At 27.8% G+C, this 22,266-nt stretch overlaps 2 protein-coding genes across 2 annotated transcripts in view; one reads left to right on the plus strand and one right to left on the minus strand.

The window, feature by feature from the left end:
- Mnn1 (menin 1) overlaps positions 1-13,513 on the plus strand; it is a 50,075-nt gene extending 36,562 nt beyond the window's left edge. Inside the window, exon 6 of the mRNA XM_035356238.2 lies at positions 211-13,513. Within this exon, the coding sequence (XP_035212129.1) occupies positions 211-429 (219 nt within the window). The 3' untranslated portion in view covers positions 430-13,513. The remainder of the gene's footprint in view (positions 1-210) is intronic.
- Positions 13,514-17,585: 4,072 nt separating this feature from the next.
- PolG1 (DNA polymerase gamma, catalytic subunit tam) overlaps positions 17,586-22,266 on the minus strand; it is a 123,417-nt gene continuing 118,736 nt past the window's right edge. The window contains exons 23-24 of the mRNA XM_085823247.1: positions 17,848-17,965; positions 17,586-17,753 (exon numbers count right to left, since the gene is read on the minus strand). Of these exons, the coding sequence (XP_085679373.1) occupies positions 17,686-17,753; positions 17,848-17,965 (186 nt within the window). The 3' untranslated portion in view covers positions 17,586-17,685. The remainder of the gene's footprint in view (positions 17,754-17,847; positions 17,966-22,266) is intronic.

Genomic DNA, 22,266 nt, shown 5'->3' on the forward strand with positions numbered 1-22,266 from the left:
TTTAAAATTATGCAGTAGTCGACTCAAAACAAAGAGAGAATGAGCTATGTGATAGCTTTAAATAATAAAATTTTATGTCCTTTTAATTCTTTTGAAGACTGTCTTTTTTATGAAGCTGTTTTAGCTGATTTAAATGATTTGAATTATTTTCAATTGTACTATTTTAATTTTTGTGTTAAAAATTTGTTGACATTTTATGTTTTTTAAAAGGTTGATAACAAGATCACAGATTCTGCATGTGTCACTTTGATGAGTCAGAAGATGAAAGGCTTAAAAGATTTATTGCTTGCTGAAAAATTAAATACATCAGCAATCCAGTTACTGCTTACTGCACAGTCTCAAGTTCAAGTTGTAAAGAGGGGGCGTCAAACAAATGAATTTGATTTCATGTCTGCTGGACGCACAACGAAGAGAAGTAGGCGAGAATAACAGGCCATAGTCAGGCCACCGGTGTGTGATACTTAAAAGGCGACGGAAAAAGTGTCGCAGCTGTGATTCGCATGTGTATATGGCCCATTGTCAAACTTCTTCCTTTACTGTCTTTGATATTTGTTTCAGTAAGTAAATATATCAAGATTGTACTTAGGAGAAGTGCTAAAATGGTGTATAAAATACACCTGATTTTCCTGTTGTATTTGTCCCAGAAATATATCAAAAGGAGATCAAAATTAGGTATCTGTATCAGTGTTAAAAAAGCATTGCTTATATAACAAAGTCTGATGAAGGTGGTGATTCTTTGCTCTTTGTCAGAGGCAATATGTAAATGTCTTTATTCTCTGTTACAAATGTTGTTATTCCAAAGTTAAATTCATCTCTGACTTTCTGTTATTAGATGAAAAGGCAGAAATGAAATAATTTTCTCTTTGTGGTGCAGTATAAGGTTCATATTTCACTGTTGTGTTGTAAACCTTGTGTGATATGAAACATACACATTATTTGTTGAGCATATTTTATTTTGTATCTTAACCCTTTGAGTGGCACAGCTTTTTGGATCTGCTTATAAAAAGCTGTGTTTAAACAGCATTTACTTGTTAGTTACTTATAATTACTGATTTTACTCTTTTTTATGGTATTACATTCATTTGGATGATCATTAAAGAAATAAGAAAACAAAGTTGTATATAAAATGACATTAATCTCACCACTGATAAAAGTGATTGTGCTGCTCTAGGGTTAAAAAACAAAGTTCCAGTGCATTTTTTATGCTGTCCTTATGATAAAATACGTGAAACTAAATTTGTTATGCAAAAATTGAACATCAGCTTTTATTATGCATCATTCCCATTTCATTGCACAATTGTTACATTTGCAATATCTGTTTTGGGAGCTTGCATTATTTATCATAATGATGTAATCCATACATTGTGATTTATAATTTTTAAAACTTCTTTTGTTTGGTGGCGTAGCTGTACGTAATTTTAAGATTTATTTGGCTAATAATTGACATTTTGTATTAATTTGTCATAATTTTTTTAAATTCTCCTTTTTCCCCATAATTGTACTATTGTATTGTGATGATCATTTAGAACTAGAATATTACGATTGTCAACTACTTGATCTTGGTTTCAAAAAAGCTATTTAGCTTATAATTAAAATTCTCCAGGACTTCTTTCATGGTACCATATTGCTGATATATATTGCAATGAAGATTTGGAAGAATTCCACCATTTAGTTGAACATCAACATTTATTGTATACCATGTGTCACATACAAAATTAATTTTTTGATAATTCTTAACGCAATTTTATTTTTATATACAATTGTTATACTTCATCATTCATTTTGGAGCACAAGGATTTAAAAATTATTTGCTAGATATTTGACAGCTGAATATCTGTAACAGCACCCTCTGTTAGTCTAACTTATTGAGCAGTTGAAGACACTACAGTCTTAACTTCCTTCCCTCACAGGAACTTTTCAAAGTGCAGTTTTTAAAAATTAAACTGCAATATTAATGAACTAGCACAATCTAGTAGTTTATTTTTCTTGTAAAATTAGAAATTCAAATATGACAAAGTATTTTTTTTTGAACAAAACAGTCAAATTGTGTTTCGTACATTACAATAAAAACATGCTTTTTGTTCAACAAAAATCTGTCAAAATTGCTCTTAATAAATGAAGCATTAGAATAAATAAAAAATTCAAGCCTTTAACAAATTAAAATTTTTGATTTGGGACAGAGCCATTATTGGTCGAACATCGACCTTGATTTTATGCCATTTGCCGCATGCAGAATCATTTTTTAAATAATTCATAACACAGTTACTACATAGTCTGTCTTCAAGTGCAAGGAACTTCTGTTTCTTCAAACACGAAAATCACCTTCATTTCTCGCTGCGTATTTGATAGCGTAAGCAGTGCCCATTAACAGTCTTATTTGACAATTGAAGACACCACAGTAATAATCTAAAACTGTTTGACAACATCATATCCAAATTTACATTTGTTAGGTTGTAGATTTTTTTATATAAAGTAAAATATTGTCAAATAATATAATATGTTGTGAATTTGGAATTAATGCAGAAGCCAAATAACTTGATCAGCATTTTTTTTTTTTACAATATCTATTTTTAAGAGTGTTAGAAGAAACATCTTAATAGCTTTTACATATACTTTTTAAGCTTCTTTATAAATTAAAATGTGCTAATATACAAGATGAAACAAAATACAGAACTTCTATATTTTTATGTAAGAATTTTGAAAATGTGTATCCCAATGCTGGTAGGACATTAAGGTTTTTATGAACCTCGAACATATTTTTATTTATCAATGAGAAAGTACTTATTCTGAAAGTAAACATTTTTGAAGAAATATGTTAATGATGAATTTTAATTTTAAAAAGAATTCTCAGTAGTATATTTAAGCTAACAATGTACAATGTCAAAAGAATATTGTGTTATTTGTTTTATTTAGGCATTAATTTTTTGGATGTTTTCAGTGTCCTCCAATCTAGTGCTTAATTGGTGGAGAGCTGTATTTCAAAATATTGCAGATACAATTCCAGTCAACCATAACAAATGAATTGCACAGTCCCCACCTCCCATTATAAGTAAATTATAAGTTATGTTTCCAATATATATTCACTTAAATATATGCAAAATTTATTCTAAAAATACTTAAATTGTAATCATTATCCGGAGAATCTTGCTTGGATGTTTATGGCTGTTTGCTATTCAGGATGTTGAAGTTTGTTGGCTGCATAATTTGTTTAAATAAAAGTAAATAACGAAGTCCATCATATTGGTTTCTATGAGGACAATTTTAAAAATAGCGAAAGGAAATAAAACCTCAATGAATATTTTAAAAGTAAAATGCATTAAGTGTCATTGAGTGTTTAAGGGCTTTTGTAAATAAACTATAATGAAAAATCCGAAATGTTGCAAAAAATGCCAAAATGTTGCTACCATATTATCCTACACTAAAAAAACAAACAAAAAAAAAGTGAAGGAGAAGGATAAATTTAACAATAAAAATCAAATCATAGTCATTTGAAAATCTAGATGGACTTGCACAAAGTAGCATCAATCAATTTGTGTGATATAATCTGCTTCAAACTATCATTTTAAAAAAAAATCATATTACAGATTTCATGTAAAATTCAATAAAGCAGAGCATAATAAAATAATTGTATTTGCATACAAAAATGAATTTTTCAGGTCCTTAAAAATTCATAATTCAAGTAAGAGAAAACTTGTATTTTCCACCTTATTTTAATTTTGAATATAATGCCAGTTTAACTGATTTGATTAGTTACAAAAATATATATTATTATTTAAGGGCTTTATCTGTCGCAAAGTTTACATCCCTTTTGCTGTAATATCTGAAATGATGTCAATTATTTAAATTTTGAGAGAGATCTGTGAACTTTTAACTTGCAGGTGCATTCTTGAGAAACTATGTCAGAAATTTTATACACAGTATGAATATTAACAATATTCTCAATTATAGTAATCATCCAGCTTATCAAGATTATTAACAGGTGATGATTATACCAAGAGCTTATTAATTTTGTCATCTGCATTTATAAAATTAATACATATGGAAAATATACATAAGAAATATATATAATAATACATAAGAAATTTCATACATATGGAGTCTTATATTTGAAATCATTTAAAATTAAAAAAAAAATCTCCACAGTATTACTGAATTTTTACTTCCTACAATATAATAGTAAAAATCAGCAGTAAAATAAATCAGTATTCAAATGAACTTTTTTGAAATACCAAAATTGTAGTTGGATGTATTTCAAGGGAATTTAAATATTTTTCAGATTTTAACTAAATGGATATTAGAAATTTAAGTAAATTTTTTTTTTAAATATGCTTCTTAAAAAAATTCATGCTGGGGGTTTTGTTTTTGAAATGGTTATTTTTTATGGCTGTGCATATTAAAAGCTGATGACTAAAGGCAAAGGAAAAGCTTGTATTTTGCGTTAAAATTTATTTTTATATACATTTGTTATGTTTTTAGAGTTGTTTTGGTGATTGTTGTATCTTGGGGGTTCTTTGCATTATAACATGTATATAATCAGTATTTAAATGCTGAAATTTAAAGTATGTTTGTTGTATCATTTTATTTTTTTTTATGATCTAAATTGATATAACCATTCATGGAATCTTGTGTGAAGGAAGAAAATTTTCTTGAAGATATGCAAGTTTTATTGACTTAATTCGTTTTTCATAACAGCATTTGCAGTATGATTTGAAGTAATTGTTAAGAAAAAATTATCACAAATTTGTATGGGAAGTTTAGATGAAGTCAGATTTATGAAAAGTTAAGAACATTATCCTTTGACTGTTATGAGGCTAGCTAATCTCAATAAATATTTCTATCAGGTTCTGATTTCTTATTTAACACCTAAGGGTTTTCTATTTTCCCTTTCTTTGTCAGAAAGATGCAGTATGAACAGTGCAAATTAATATCTAAGTTAATGTAGTGTAAAATTTTTTATTATCATATAGCATGTAACTTTTTCATTCTTTCTTCTAAGAGCTAATATATAAAATAATATTTTATGTGTAGTGTTGTAGTTTTATGTTTGTAAACTTAAATGTTTTTATTTTTCTCAATTTCATTAATTTTGTTTGATCATCTTTTCATTTAGTACTTATTCAGATTAAATTGCATCCCCAACAATATGCAATGATGTAGGTTTCATACTATGAATGCTGCAACTGTCTTCTTTGAGAAAATTGTTGAGTCGAAACAACTCAAGTTTCTTTTTTCCCTCAATGCATTTTGATTTGTTTTTTTCCAAAGTAAAAATTTCATGATTCCTCTCTCTCCCCTTTTTTTTGTTAATATTTCCAAAACATTCTAAAATGTTTTATTATATTATCTAACTTAAAACCCCAAGAATCTGTTGATACATCTGCATTGTATAATGAAGATTTTGCATTAGGCCCTTTAATGTAGCATATGTTGCCATAGTTTATGCACTAATTATTAAAAAAAATATCTGTTGATATTTTGTGTTCATTACTGCAGTATGCATGTATAAATATGTCATGTTTCATTTGAGAGCGAGAATTGAAATATCTTACGAGTGATGGAAGTTATTTTGTATTTTTTGAAACCTTTTTACTCTTATTAGAATTTTAAGAATAAAACAAAATTAACATGGGGGGGGAAACTTACACTGTTTTATATCATATGATTATTAGAACATAAGCTGTGTTTTAAACACTGCCACAGAATGAGACACATTTAGCTAATGAGATTGAAGTGTTCAGTAAATCTATATAAATGTAAGTTGTTTATGATAATAAAATTGACTTGAAGGATATTTTATGCGATATAGAAGAAAAAGTAGTAAATCTGTCTGAGCTGCTTTTTTTGCTTTTATAAATGAACAGCAAATTTTTTAACTTAAAAATGCTTTTGGGGAAAAAAAAAACTGAATAATAATAAAGCAAATTATATATGTATTTTATTTTAACTTCTAATTTTTTTATATGACACATAAGCTTTAATGTATCACGACATACTCTTTTCCTTCCTCAGTCCTAATAATACACTTACATTGGTTACTTACATTTGTATTCCCCCCTTTTTTTTAACAGATAACAAAAGTAAGCATTAAATGCATCTGATGTCTGTTAGAAATGACTTATAATTAAGCTAGTTGGACTCAGTTATTGCTTTCAGATACTTATTAAAAGTTATGCATTCCATTTATAAACATTCCATGGTATGTTTCCATATGTATGGCATGCATTTAAATTGTAAATAGATAGATATTTATCTTTTAATGAAATAACAAATGTTGTTTTTTACAAGGAACAATCTCTGAAAATCTTAATCTGGCCCAGTAAATATATTAAAACAGAAAATGTTTAGTTTTTAATATATTTACTGGGCCAGATTAAGATTTTCAGAGGTTGCAAGCACTTAAAGGATTTTGGTGTCCCCACATAAATTTCCGCCTCCCCCCATTTCCTTCTCTCTTAGTCACCTGCACCATATATTCCATGGTAAAATTGACAATAGGAAATTTTAGTGGCACCATTCCTAAAGACCATTTTATGATGCCCTTTTTTCCTTGATGCCTGTGCTTATTTAGCTTAATGCTCTGATTATTTATGTATCATCCTTCAGTAAACTAAAGTAACTTTTTAATAAATTTATGAAAACAAAATTTTATTGCTATTATAAATATCCAAAGATTTACAAGTAGTAATCTTAAAATAATTTCTTGGTATCTGAATGCAAAATATAATATCAGTCTATTGATCTTTTCAAATATGATTAGCTTCTGCATTAAATTGTGTAAGTCATTATTTAGATATTTGAAAATTAAGTATGATTTAATATGGTAAATATGCAGAATAATTTTAAAACTGTTACAAATGCATTATTGTTACAGAATCTTCTTTTCTTATGTCTTTTAATGTTGTAAAAACTTGATTTACTGTTTTTTTCTAAATATTTAGAAGTAATTTTTCATTCATGTATATAGTAATTTGCTTAAACTTAGATTGTTCAAATCTAAACCACAAGGCAACATTTTGTTTATTGCATCCTTTTCTCCTCCCCTTCTTTATTAAATCTTTAACTTGTCATAAGCTCTGTTTGTTCTGCCACATTAATTTGATTAGTAAGTCTTTGAACAGTTAATCATAGTATTCTTTAATTTTGTTTGAGAAGTTTCATTTATGTAATTTATTTGAAAAACTGTAATTTTTGTTGAATAGTATCCAACACAAATTCTGAAATCTGAACGTACTATATCCGAAATGATTTACTAATAATGGGACTTTTAAATAAAAAAAAATTAGTCTTGTTTTCTGATACAAAAGCTAAGAATGGAGAATAGACAAGAAAAAAAGCAGACGTGCTGTAAAGGCAATTTTTCTCCTGTGTAACTGAGATTCCTGCTTGTCACTTCCAAACATTTGTTGGTTAGAGACCAGTGACAATGACAATTATTGACATTGGCCACAATGAGAAATCTTGATACAGCATTTACAGGGCTTGAACAGTTGAACTTCGTAACTGAACAAGAATTTATTGATATATATATATATTATATCAATAACTATGTTACATGTTTTTGTTAGCACTTTTATTATATCTAGTACACAGTGTCACTATTTGATCTGTTTAATTGTTATAAAGGGAGCGAGATATAATTTGAAGCTTACATTAGTGACATTTTTACATCATAAAATAAGCTAGCAATGTTTTTAACTTAAATATTTCTTTAAAGCTTTCTTTTGTGCATTTCTAGTTTTCAAAATTGCATTTATATTAATTTTAGTATTTTTTGTATGCACATGTTTTTATTTGTTTTATCTATAATAACTATGCTAATTTATATTAAGAGAAGACAATTGAACCATTTATTAGTTTATATTGATTTTAGAAAGAGGACTTCAAAAGAATCTTGAATGTATTTTATATCTTTAATAATTGAAATGTATTTTTAAAATGTTTCCAAACATGCTTATTATTCACTTTGATTTCTGAAAAGTAAAAAAGATAATTATGATACAAGATAGTTTAAAAAATTGACCATCTTTTTACTAACTTTGTTTTTCCAAACTTAAATCATTGTTTGCCAAAAATGCTTGCATGGATCATGAATATTTGTTAATTAATCATTAAGAAATTCTGAATTCAGAAATTTAAAAAATGTAAAATTTGTTATTATATCTGCAATTAAATTTCAGTATGCATGAAAAAGTGGTAAATAAAAAATATTGTTATATGAGTAAAACATGCAATAGGAAAAAAAAAAAAAAAAAAGTCATAATGATACAAGTGGAAAGACAAAAACATTTAAACTTCCAAAGTTTTGGATATAAAGTATGTGGTAATCAATCATAGTTAATCTTTGAGAAGTTTTTAAGTGTTTCATAGTTATATATATATATAACTCTTGAAACATATATATGTGTTTTTAGAATTATAACAGGTAAGAAGAATTATATAAATTCATTTATGTTGTAAGTTCAGTTTCAAATGTGTTTTATGACATTAAGAATTTTAGTTTAAAAGATGAGTCAAATTACAGCTCATTTTCCCATTTTCTTCATCATTCATAGTAACCATTGCAAAATTTAAGTAAAATTGTAACCATATCATCTTGCTTTTTATTATATGAGATATTAATACAATAGTGAAGGAGTTGAAGAAACAAGAATCAGCATATATTTTTTAATTAGCTGTCACATTTTAATCCTAGCAACTTAAATAGTATAGTGTTTTGAATCAGAAGAGCAATTAAGATGCTTTTATTAGGAAAAGTTGAGGATTGTAGTATTTGTTCTAATGCATTTTCTGACTACTCATTTCTTTTCCTGTTGCGGCTGTTTTATTTTTCGTAAAAAAGGCTAACTTATTTTCTATGTAAATTATGCATGAGTCTGTAAAAAATTTAGGGGAAATTAAGAATGTTTTTATGTCTTGTGAAAATATATGTTTTTTTATTGTTGCAAATTTTGGTGAATATGTAATCTATTTCTGTAAATGGAATAACCGTTATCAGATATTCATATAGGAATTTAGTTGTGTGAAATATATAAATTTAAATTTCATTATGAAGTTTAATTGTGACAATTAGAAATTTGTTTTATATCTTACTCCCAAGATATTTCAAAATTCTTTTGTGAATATTTATAGAAATGTATTTTTACATTCTTCCTTTGTTTATTTTATAAATTATTTATTCAATTAAATTATCTTAATAAATTTAATAATATGATTTTGAATGGTGATTAACATTATATGAAAAAGTAAATTGCCAACAATCAACCTATAATGTAAGAACTCTCTAGTTGTGATTGTTATTGCTTAAAAGATGATGCTACAGTGGTTGAAATAATTTAAATCAAAACATAGTCAGTAATTTTACTAAAATTATTTTTGTGATTAACAAAAAATAGTAGGTGGTATTATTTGGAAATTTTTAGTAGTTTTTGAATTTATGTCGCTATTTAAAATTTTTTTTAAAATTGTAGGTGTCAGCGTGAACTTCACTGTATATTTCCAACTATCTATGCAATCAGTTGCTATTAGGAAGAAAATGTACAAATATATAATAGTAGTTACCTACAGTTTTTATGAAAAAACAGTTGCTGTCGCTTTGTTAGTCAAACATATTTGAGCATTTCATTTTTTTAAATATTAGTAATTTGTACATAATTATATTTTATTTACACAGATTTATTAAAGTTCTTTGATATTTTTAAAATGTCAAAATGGTGGTTATGTATTTCATTTTATAGCTGCAAATGCTTAATTTTTTAAAGATTTTTGATACTGAATGCAAAATTAATTATTATTTTGTTGTGAAATTTGTTTAACAAAATTATTTAATTGTTGTTAGATACTGCTATTTAATGCTTTTAATCTAGTCTTCTAATGCACATCTTTAGTACAGTATAAGAAAAATTTGCACATAGTTATTCAAGTTGTGCACTTCATTGGATTAATATGTTTATTTGTAATGTCATTTATTTCTGTTTGTGAAATATTACCAGTTTGTTGTGTACTATTCTGCTTTACTTATAGTAAGACTTTAAATTGTTTCTAGCAAACATTAAACCATTGTGCCATTTTCTTATCACTGTATTGTGTAAAAATATTATGTATATATAAGCATTATATTGTTTGGAGAGGGATCGTTAAGCCATTTGTGTAAAACACAGTTTCGTAAGTGTTTTTTTCCTTAGATACTGAATTTATAAGAGCCATATCAATGTAAGATTCATTACATATATATTCATGGATTAAATATGTATTTTATTTTTGTGCATGTAAAATTTCGTATTATACTGTAGAGAATTTTAATAAGTTTTTAATTAAATCTTACTTCCTCTGTTTTTCTACAGTTACACCTGAAAGGTCTGCTAAAATTATTTCTGTTTAAAAGTAAAATGCTGTTCAAATAGTTTGAGGCATATGTACAGTCACCACATAAAATCTTAATTTTTAGCTTAAAGTCCAGAAGCGTGTTGTATAATTAAGAGAATTATGCTAAATATAATTGAAACTTTATTGAATAATCCTTGATCATATAAATTATTTTATAGAGTTCCTTTGAAGCAGAAGGTGGGAAATATGAAATAAAAGAATATTTTGAGACAAAGCTTAACTAATTTTTTTTTTCTTCTAACAGTTTCTCAGTTTTTATGCATATACCGATTACTGAATGCTATTTCATTAATGAAGATTTGAAAAGTCTGATTTGTTGTTATTAAATGCTTGAATCATAAAGCACTCTGAATAGTTCCAAATTAGTATACGTATAAAGTTATATTAAATTTACAAGTATTGATGAGGGCTGAGAGATTTAAAACAAAGTTGAAATATCTGCCATTAGAATTTCTGATCTGCAATAATTAAAAAAAGGATAATTGAAGCAAGCAAATGTTATTAGATCATATTATTTCCAATACTTAAGTATTCGACAACTGTTGGAAAAAAAAAAAAAAAAAAAAAACAATAATGATCAACTTCCTTGGCCTAAATTAAACAGTTCACTTCACTTGAAAGAAGGGAGTTTCCTTTCATTGAAGTTATTATCGGCATAAACCTGCAAAAATCAAAATGTTAGACCATTGTTTATGCTGAAAGAAAGCTTTTTTTTTTTGGCATGTAGTTGCAGTGACAGATATCAGAACTCTTTTTATATCAAATTTTACATTCAAATCGGTAATCAGAATAATGCCAAGTGCTTGATGAAGCAACACTAACTTTGAAAAGTTGAATTTTTTGGTAGCTCGTGTAGTTCCAAGAGATGCCTAGAGTTTGAAAAGTCCTGATCACAGAAAATAAAGAATTAAGAGAAGGAAGTACATTAGCATACAGGTAGATTTTGTAGTCGAAGTTTGATTTGAAATAAAAAATTGCTGTGTTGAAGGAAGAACTAGTGCGAGATTCAAAAATAGCTTTTTTTTTAAAAATCTTATTTAAGTTGGAAAATAAGTCCCCCCCCTTTCAAATTTTAGCATCCACTCATTTTTTTATCAACCATCTATCTGTGTTTTCTGCAGTTTAGTTTTGATATCTCATTTTTATCCCTCTCTACATTTGAATATTTTAAAAGTACTTATTTTACATGGAGTGTTTCTACATACAGAATTTTCCAGTTAACAATATAGCTATTTGCTAAATTAAATTTTTCTCACAAATGGAATTCTCAAATCATTTTTAGCTACTATAAATAAATCTTATTGTTGCTACAGATTATTTTTTTATCCTCAACTATTCCAGGTAAAGACTGAACAAAAATGACTGTTGATTAATTTATAATTTTTTAAATCTAGTACATGACCATCTTTGAATTGAAGTTTTTTTAGAAAATTTCAGCTTTAATATAAATTGTTTAAAAATACTGCTAAAGCCTGGAACATATACCTGCAATCATCTATTTCACATTTACTATAAAATTAAAAATTGAATTTTAGTAGTGATATCATTGTTTTTGCTTTTCATTTGACTTATTGATGTTTAGATTTTGAAATAAGTTTTAAAAGAATAATGTGTAAAATGAAAGGCTTACCTTTTTCATGCTAGCTATTATTTTTTAAAAAATATGTAGAATGATATGGATTTTAAATAAAGTCACATAGACTTCCTTGAGGCATGCAAACGTATGTCTTATAAGAAAGCAGGATGCTATATAAACAGCTTTTTATTTCACATGGAATTAATTCTTATTCCGTATGAAGGACTAAGAAAGTAAGATAAATATACCAAGAGAATGTTGTAAAAAAGCAAAATTTTTTTAAAAATTGATTAAACATAAAATACTTGAATATGGACTACCACAGATTTTTTATTACATTCAATTCATGCAATCAAAAGAGTATTTTCTACAATGTAGCATATAGTAGTTTATAAGTTATTCTTTTGAGTCAAATTTTTAAGTAGGCAGCAGGGAAAACGTTCAGTGTTGTAATTCGTTATTTAACTTTCTTAGTGTACATTACATTAACTCTTTTAGTATCCTCCCTCCCCTTTTTTTAAAGAGTAGATAGAAAGTAATAGTAGAAATTCTATTGCAGTTTATAAGCAGATGCAGATATTTAGAATATATGAAGCAAAAGCTTGTGAATTTTTCTAGAAAAGTATTTAACAGTAAGCTTAAAAAAATATGTATAATATTGTATAGTATTCTGGACTTTAATTGAATCTCTTTCTAGCAGAAGAGATTCATTTATCTCATTGATTTTATGTTATTTATTAGTTTTAATGAATACCATAATTATATAGTTCATTAAAACTTAGACTGTACATATTTTTTACAATATTCTCATGACATTAATGTATGTTAATTGCATCAGAGAGGAATATGGACATTTTATAGTATTTTATAATCATATTAGTTAGTGTACTACTAAATGAGTAGATTCAGGTTATGTTTTTTAAATTAAATTTTTAACATTCATATTTGAAGAAAAGCATGTAATTTTATATTGCTGCATAATTTGAAGATGATTTTTGCGATATGGTTCTTATGCAATAGATGTGTAATTAATATTGTACAGAAGTTCATAATGAGCTTAAAAACACTCTTGAATCTGTGTTAAGATTGCCATATTATGTGATACACCTGCTAATGATGGTTTATGGATTCTGTCCATTTGTGAATATATAAATACATTTATATGTGTGTGTCTAAAAAATATTATTAGATATGCTGAGCTCAAAAGAGTCTTGAGTAGATCGAATGTTAGAAATTTTGAATGATTTGCAGGTGTTTAGTGTGATATGCCAATCAAAGGCCTATTGTAATGTTTTGTAGAGTTCATGGCTAAGCCAACAGTATTTGTTAAATTTGTGTTTGCTGGCGCACAAGATTGTTGTTTATAGGAAATGGCTCTATTTTTGTGAATGAAAAGTGAATTTATTTTTGTTTGATGTACAGAATATTGGACCACCTGTAGAGGATATTGTTGGGAGATATCACAAGAAGTATGGCCAATTGTTAGTATAGAATTTTTCTTGTCTATGGCCTGATTATCTTCTCAGGATGCCATTAAATGTTGTTAGAAGCTGATTTGTTGTCCATAAATAGTATTTTGTTTAAAACATACACTTTAACATAAATCAACATTGTTTTCCACATCCCTGAAAAATAATGTAGAATAGTGAATATACTATATTTCTGTTTAGACATTATTTATGTGTAGCTAGAAATTACAAAATAATTATTGGGAGGTATTTTTTACATAGAGAAATCATTGTAATTAAAATATTTATACATGTTAGATACAGAATATCCCATTGCTATTTTGTTCATCCTTTAATATTCTGTATTTGTTTACTAATATTTTCTTTTATACCTTTTTTCTGGGAAGTTTCTGTTTTTGACCTTCATCTTTCTTTACATCTTAGGTCATTTTATTTAATTTATTATATTTTAAAATTTTATTTCTTATTCTTTCCATTTGTTTTGTTTACAGTCTTCTTATAAGACGAACATTTTTTGTAATTACATCTCATACTATTTCCATTCATTTAAGATGTTAAAAATTGTTTTTGTAAATTACATTCTGCAAATTTTATGCAAATGTAGACAATGCATCATACCTAACTTCATTCACTATAACTACATTTCAAATCTTTCTGTAACATTTCTAAATTTGCATTATAATTCTCACTTCATTATGTTATTAAAAGTATCCACAAACATTTATTCAAAACTGATTCCCCTAGCTTCTCTAAAAAGTTACTACATCTAGTTTTCTTCTCTATTAAATGCAAATCTTTGTCTAGATCTTGCATTGCTTCTATTAAGTTTTCATTTTTAAATTCTGTACTGGTGATAGAGTGATAATACATTATAACAGAAGACTAAATGCATTCAGTCTTATTAGAAAATTTTATGATTTTTGCAAATCTGTTTCATTATCATCAGATAATGCATTATTTTAATTATTGATAAAAATAATTTGGTTTAGAGGTCTTAGTATGTATTTAAATCCATTTTCTTTCACATTCTATCAATGCAAGAAGTTTGTTGTGTTGCATTTATTTTATTTATCACTATGAAATCTATTTTGCAATCATTTTGTGTAAAGTGTGTGCTGCCTATCATTTTGTTTCAAAACACGGTTTTCCTTCATTTTACTAATAAGTGGCTTCTCTTGTTTTACACATAATAATTTTAATTATTACTTCTAATTAATTTGCATCAAGCATATTTTTAACTATGTAAATATGCAATAACTTCAGTAATTTTTCAGAAAATTCTAAATCCTCTGTTTCTAAAAATCACTGCTTATATTAAAAAACTGTTTAATTTCAGGGGGGTGCTCACCCAATTATTCACATTGCTATAGGATCTAAGGTAGCCTTGAACAGAAGACATCAGTAGCTTTCTGAAAGAATCCTGAAGCTGAAATAAGTTAGCTATGTAGTGACATGATTATTCTGATGGTAAATAAAAATGTTCAAAGGGTTGGTCAGAATAAAATTCAAACATTTAGAAAAGCATAATTGATAGCTTATGTAACAACCATGAAACCACTGAATCTGAAGCAAATGTAATGATGGAATAGTACTTTGTGTATTCACCTAGGCAGTGTAATGGCATTCACAGTCATATGTTGCTGATTCAATGAATATTTCAAAGTTGTCTGCTTTTGAGCCATCGTCTAATGACACCGTTTCAAAATGGCACCAAGGAAGTTGTGTTGAAAATTCTTCAAAAGAATGTCATAGTTATGGATATGATAAAAATGGGGAGGGATTTTTATGGAATGAAAAACTGGTATTATTTATTATTAAACCTGGCTGCTAAATATATGTCTAAATCAATCATACGGACTAACGAAGAACAAGGTGGCTGATGTAGAAAAAAAGGTAAAAACTCCTTACTCGTAAAGCAGTAAATAAAAGAAATGGGTCAGGCCAAATATTTCCGCGAATAGTTGCTACTCATAAAAATCAATTACTGTAGAGAAATCCTGTAAAACTCAAGTAACCGTCCCCGACACTATCATCTTTATGTATTTGAGTACTATATTATTTGTAGAAATTAAACATTGGAAATTGTCATTATGAAATCGAAATCAAAGTAAAGTAGAAATAAACATAGAAGATTATAAAAAAGATAAATAATGCAAACTTTGTAAAAACAAATCAAAGAAAACATAAAAATAATATAAAAATAATAATATATAAAAAAATATAAATAAGATCAGTGAATGTACATGAAGATATAAAGGCCAGAAAGGTATTAAGTAACTTACATTCTTTCTAGTGGGGGAGTTGGCAAAGTGTTCTTTTCGTGTCTGACTCAGAAGTGTAGGGTGTCCGAAAATTCTTAGCGGCAGTAGGGGCTTTGAATAATATCAGTCGGTAAGACTTCAAAAAGCAAACAAGCATTTGTAATGTGCTTTAGGCATAAGACAGGTTGCTACTACCAGTAACATGCTGCTGAAAAAATTGTTTTTGAATTTAAATACTCTATTTAAAGAGAACTTTTTTCTTTTTTTTTTATTCAATTATGACAAGATGAGCTGAGTCTTTTCTATAGAAGAAAATGTCAAAGAGCACTTGCATTACAAAGAAAGAGGAGTCTTAACAATACTTAAGCCTATAATATATTAACCCTTCTTCTATGTGCTAATGGGGACTTCAAGGTAAAATTTCTGCTAGTTTATTTTCCCTAAATGCATTAATAAAAAAAAGTAAAAAAAAAAAAAAAAAAAAAAATTCACAAGAAAAGATGTTAAGGGTGTAATGTTAAGGGAAAATTCTAATCCTGAGTAACTTAGCAGTTTTTAGTGGATGGTTTAATGATGTTTTTGTCTCTAGTGTTAAGAAATTTTTGGAAGAGAAAAGTTTGTTTCTGGAAAAAAAAAAAAAAAAAAAAAAAAAAAAAAAAAAAAAACCCTTTTGATATGAAATAGTGCAACTTTTACCACCTAAGATTAGAAGATTTTAGTGCTAAATACAACTTCATCAAAGTGGGAATCTTTCTTATAATACTACTACTCTCATCCAGCCTATGGATCAATAAGTAATCTTCAGTTTCAAGAAACTATCCAAATTTTTGAATTTTGGAAATTCAAAAATTTTTAGTAAGAACATTTCTCTACCTAAAGATTATAAACAAGACTGGAGATTAAGGTTTAAAAAAAAAAAAAAAAAAAAAAAAAAAAAAAAAAAAGATCTGCATGGATGAATTGCTGGCCAGTTTAATACAACAATCTAAGACTTACAGAAGCCTGAACTGAATGCTGCAGTGGTGGAAGAAATAGTATTTCAGAGAATGTTCCTTTGATATAAAGAAGGGTAATGATGATGCTTATGAACTGGTAAAAGAACCAGAATTGCAGATCAAAGGGTCTTTACATGGAGCAGCTACAAGATGTGATTAATGAACAGTTTACAGCAGATGAGAAGCTAGACAGTAAGGAAAGCTTTCCCACTATGGATATCATGAACAGGCAAATCAACAACTTGATGACAATGAAGACAACATTTTAGGAAAAAAAACTTTAAAATTATTAAAAAACAAACATCGTTACACAATTTATTTCTCCCCCCTCCGCTCACTTGTTGTAAAGTTATTTGTCTATATATTATTTTGATATAAGATCTAAATTACTTTATACTGGGTAAATTTTGGGGTATCCCGGTAAACTGGATTTAGGGTAAAATATATGTGTATATAAATACTACATATAAGTCATGCAAAAATATCTAAATTAGGAAAAAATCTAAATCTTTCAGTTCTTTCAGCAAGATATTGGTTTATTTTTTAAATTTTTGTTTGCCATTTATACTATGACAATAAAATTATACATTCCTATTTCTAAAAATTTTAACAAATATTAGAGACCAGGAACATCAAACTACTTTGAATGGTACAAAATTTTGTAAAAGAAAAGATAAAGGTAAATACAAAAATGAAGAATTACATAAAATTTATCTGCCAAATTAAGAAACCAAAGGAAATTAATTCTTCCTCCTCCTTGAATTGGCATGCAGCACTTTTGCAAATTATAAGAACTACTACTACATTTTACCTAGTGGAATTTCACGTTAGAATAAAAAAATATAATTTACTTTAATGGATGACTTTGTGTTTTATGTTCATTATTAAAATCATACATGCCAAGCTTTTAGAAAATAATTTATATAAAAAATATACAGAACAAATTTGTTTTCAGAAACTAATCAGAAAAATAATATTTACAGTTACATACAAATAATTATTTATTTCTCAGTGTTAAATAAATTCCCATCTGTCTTCTTAAGAATTTCAAAAATATCTAGAGCTTCTCCTATAAAATATTTAAAGATTGTTAAATAAAGCTTTGTAGTTTATTTTAGATGAAAACTTTAACACAAACATGATATTAAATAATCACACTTTACCTGGTGGTATTCCATATCCCTTATGCAATCCATGGGGATTAGATGGTGTTGTTGAATCCATGTTTACTTCTTTTCTCAAAACAGTATCTACGTCTACTGAGCTAAAGAATGCTACTGACTGAAAAGAAGAAACACTTGTTATTCACATAGCTACTAATGCATAAAAAATATACTTCAGGGATTCCATTTGTGTCATATATATTAAAGAAGAAAAAATGAAGAAATTATATTAATTATTTTTCTCACAAAATATTGCATCAATAGCTAGGCAAAAATCAGAACTTACTAAATATATGTCAAGACAGAAATTGTGAGGAAAGGGGTTTTAGGCTAATCTCATTTGGTACAAAAGAGTAGAATACATTTTCTCCTTTGAACGTTAACACCAGGGCCGGAAATTTTCTGCCAAAGTATTAACTGTTTGTTATTAAACCACAGCTATAAGTAATTAAAAAGCTAATGTGGAAACAATATGTTATTTTACAACTGAAAACCTATTGTAGCACAGTAAGCAGTAGAGCAACATTTATTTTAAAATTCAGTAAGTTCAGTCTTGCAATATTTATTCAAATGTTATATAGAACGAGATTCATCATTCAAGTTCAGCCTGATCTTCCATAAAGTAGTTTATAGGAGAAAACCAATTTCATTGCTGTTTCAAAACTCAAAGAATTTCATAATTTACTGTGAATAAATGAAATGAGAAGCTGGAGAATATATTTTTAGGCCCAGTAGTACTGGCAGACATTATCATTTTGTAAACAAGGGTTGTAAAATATTCATTTGCAATTTTCTTTAAATCAGATCACCATAAAGCTGAAGAATATGAAGCATTTCATAGGGTTTCTTTCGAGAAATATGTGCAAAATGTATCAGTTAATTCTGTATGAAAAGCTACGACATTAGACACAATATATGTAGTTTTAATGTCACAAAATTATGCTATTATATTAAAATGTAGTTTTATGTCACAAAATTATGCCTGGCATTTTCTTTCCACTCATCTGATAATTTAGATACCATATACTTAGTTGAAACACTGTCAGATTATTGTCCAACAGAGACTAATTTTAACCTGTTTTCTGCTATTTCAGTTTATGATATGCTTCACTGTTCATAACTTGAAATAAGGTAAAATGGGGTTTTCAAACATCCTCATTTTTGTTGACATGCCTTCATTTCTTAGGATTAAGTTAATTTCCAAGATGCATTTAAAACATGAATATAAACATTTGAAAACTGAAGCTGTAAATTTTAAGTTTTCAAAAATGAACGGCTCTTTAAATAATGAAAGATTTAATTAAAGAAGAGAGGGTAAATGTTGGTTGCATAGACTATTTGAATTTATGGATTAAGCCAAAAGAATTTTCTTATTTCAAATGGATGAAACATGAAAAAATTCTCTTGAACAGAAATTAAATCATTCACAAAATTTATGCAGGATAAAAGAATCAACATTGTTGCCAACAAGTGTTTTAACTTCTAGAATCTAAAGAAACTCACAACTACACACAATAATGAAGAAAGTAAGCTAGTATGTTTTCATAAATAATTAACCCATTACTTCAAATCTTCAAAAATGTACTATATCATTTTGAGTTTATGAAAATTATATAATTTTTTTGGTTCTTTCCATTCCTTGTCCACATTGTTAGTGTAGAAATAAAAAATTCTATAAATATTTTTGTGGATGGGAAAGGAAGCTCCACTTAATGTAACAATGTAGACAATATGCTGCATAAAAGCAATAACCTAAAGAGATGAAATACTTTGCTGCATGATCAGCAAAAGGACTGATAACAATGTATCACTGTAGATCATTTTAATTGAGTAACAAACATTCCATTCAGCACCTGTTGAAACATCATTTTAATGCTAATCAGATTAATAAGTATTCATACATGTTTTAAAGAAGTTGCTTCCTATTAGAATATGAGTGACTGAAATCCAATTCAAGATAAGATAATTTATTGGACAATTTTAATTTATTTCAAGTCTACCTGTTATTATATATTTATTCTAGTCGGATTATAATAATTAAAAAAAAAGGGTATGAAAACATATATTATATTGAAGAACATTTCTTTTAATTAATTGAAATGTAATGACCTTATGGTGCAGAATTGCTCTGTAGAATATCATTCACACTTGATTCCCAACAGCTCTAGTGGAGATAACCTGAGGTACAGAATTCTGATCTAATTCAGTTTACCCATTACATTTACATTTGCTTGAATGTTTAATAAGTGTCAGTTCTTGATAGCCTATAAGCAAACTGGATATCCCCCAGAGCTGTGAATTCTGCTATATTGTATAATACACTCATGTCCAAAATTATGTTTACATGCATAAATTCACAGATTTTTCAGAGACTATGACTTATAATTTAATGAATTTTCGTGGAATCATACATAACATGATGACACATAAATGCAAAAGAAAAAATTGAAGATCACCTCATATGATATAAAATTGTAGCATGAAACAATAAAAATGGTAATAAAGTGTCACAAAGAGAGTTAAGAAAAAAAGGAATGAATCAGAAAAAGAATTAAGTCTTACGAATTTAATATGGAATATGATCTCCCCTGACTTGTACACACATATCACAACGTGTTTTAAGGCTAGAAATAACGTTGTTAACCACAGTTTGGGGAATTAATCTCCACTCTTCCAGCAATGCCGTCTTCAGAGCATTTACATCTCTAGGAGGAGGATGTATACTTGCAATTGCTGTTCCAAGGTAGTCCCATAAGTTCTCTATCGAGTTAAGGTCAGGAGAGTTTGGTGGCCAAGGTATTCGCTTAATGTCTTCACTTTCAAGGAATTCATCAACGAGGTTTGCTCGATGTGGACGGGCATTATCATCCATAAATAAAAAGTCAGATCCATATGCAGCCCTGAAAAGTCTTACATAAGGATCTAAGACCTCATCTCGATATATCTGGCCTGTCACAGATCCGCTGCTGAACACGTGTAGGGGCGTACGTCCATCGATCATTATTCCACCCCATACCATCACACCTCCACTACCGAAACGGTCACGTTCCACAATGTTCGAGGGATCATTTCGTGTTCCTGACTCCCTCCAGATGTAAACACGTTTAGAATCACCAGTTAAACTAAACCACGACTCATCAGTAAAGAGAACATGGGACCTTTGATGTTCAGTCCAGTTTTGATGTTCTTTACACCAATTAAAGAGATCCCTCTTTTTCTGTGAAGACAGTAAAACACATACCGTTGGCTTTCTGGCATAAAGGCCTTTTTCATTAAGCCTTCTGTATATTGTTTGCCGTGATGCAACAGTTCCAGTGGCGGCTGCAAGCTCTGAACTTAACTGGCGAGCAGTAGCCTTTCTGTTAAGACGGGCAGTTAATGCCAGATACCGATCTTCAGAAGCAGTTGTCATTCGTTTCCGACCTTGTCCAGGCCTCCTTACAACACTTCCATCATTTTGAAACTGTTTCCATAGCTTAGAGACTGTCTTGAAGTATTCAGACATGTGGCTGTTTCCATGATTGACTGCCCTGCTTCTAAACGGTCACACTCGTTTCACATTTTCCCAGCTAGATCAATCATTAATTTTTAAAAAATTAAACTCATTGAATTTTATCTGCGTTTGTGCTAGATTTTTCACACTAAAATTCTTAATTTTGCTCATCTTTTTAAATACGTGTATTAAAATGCATAGTAATAACATAATTATAATATAAAAGTTAATTCTTATGCAATACAACAAAACTATACAATATTTAGAATAAAATCATAATAAATTATGAACTTTGATTATGAGCATTTTTATTTTTTAAAATTAGTTTATGATTTCAGTTTTTTTAAAAATAAAATGCTATATGTCTAATTTCATTCAATATGATTTGAGATTAAATTCTTTGTCAAAAAATTCAAAAGGATTAAAAGTTCATTCACTCATTCATGTATATTTTGTTTAGATTTTTTTTTATACTCTATTGTACATTTGATCATATTTATGTGCATATTTTTTTTTTGCTATTTTTTTAAAATCTGTACTGAATTTCAGTTAAGACAGGCGATATCCGTTATTAAGTTCACTTACTGCTTCATAATGTACATACATAAATAAGAATAATGGAGGAAAAAAAAAGGGGGGGGGGAATAATTCAGCATTTCAATGAATGCTTGCAATAAGAGTCCAAGCACAGCTTTACACCCCACCTATGTAATATTTTAGCTGATTATCCCACAAAGTAGTTATTGCTCCGAGCATGTAAACTGCAATCCTCATTTAAATCAGCATTTTTTAAAATTTTTTTAGTTGGAGGCTTCTAAATGTAGCAATACATACTCGCAATCAGTTATGCACAACAGTCTTATCTCTCAGTACTGAAAGTACTAGCATTTTTATTTTTAATTTTATATTTATTTCATTGCTGTTGT

The sequence above is a fragment of the Stegodyphus dumicola genome, chromosome 9, assembly GCF_044657685.1.
Source record: "Stegodyphus dumicola isolate Sdum_Otavi_A_Nest chromosome 9, ASM4465768v1".
Taxonomy (NCBI): Eukaryota; Metazoa; Arthropoda; class Arachnida; order Araneae; family Eresidae; genus Stegodyphus; species Stegodyphus dumicola.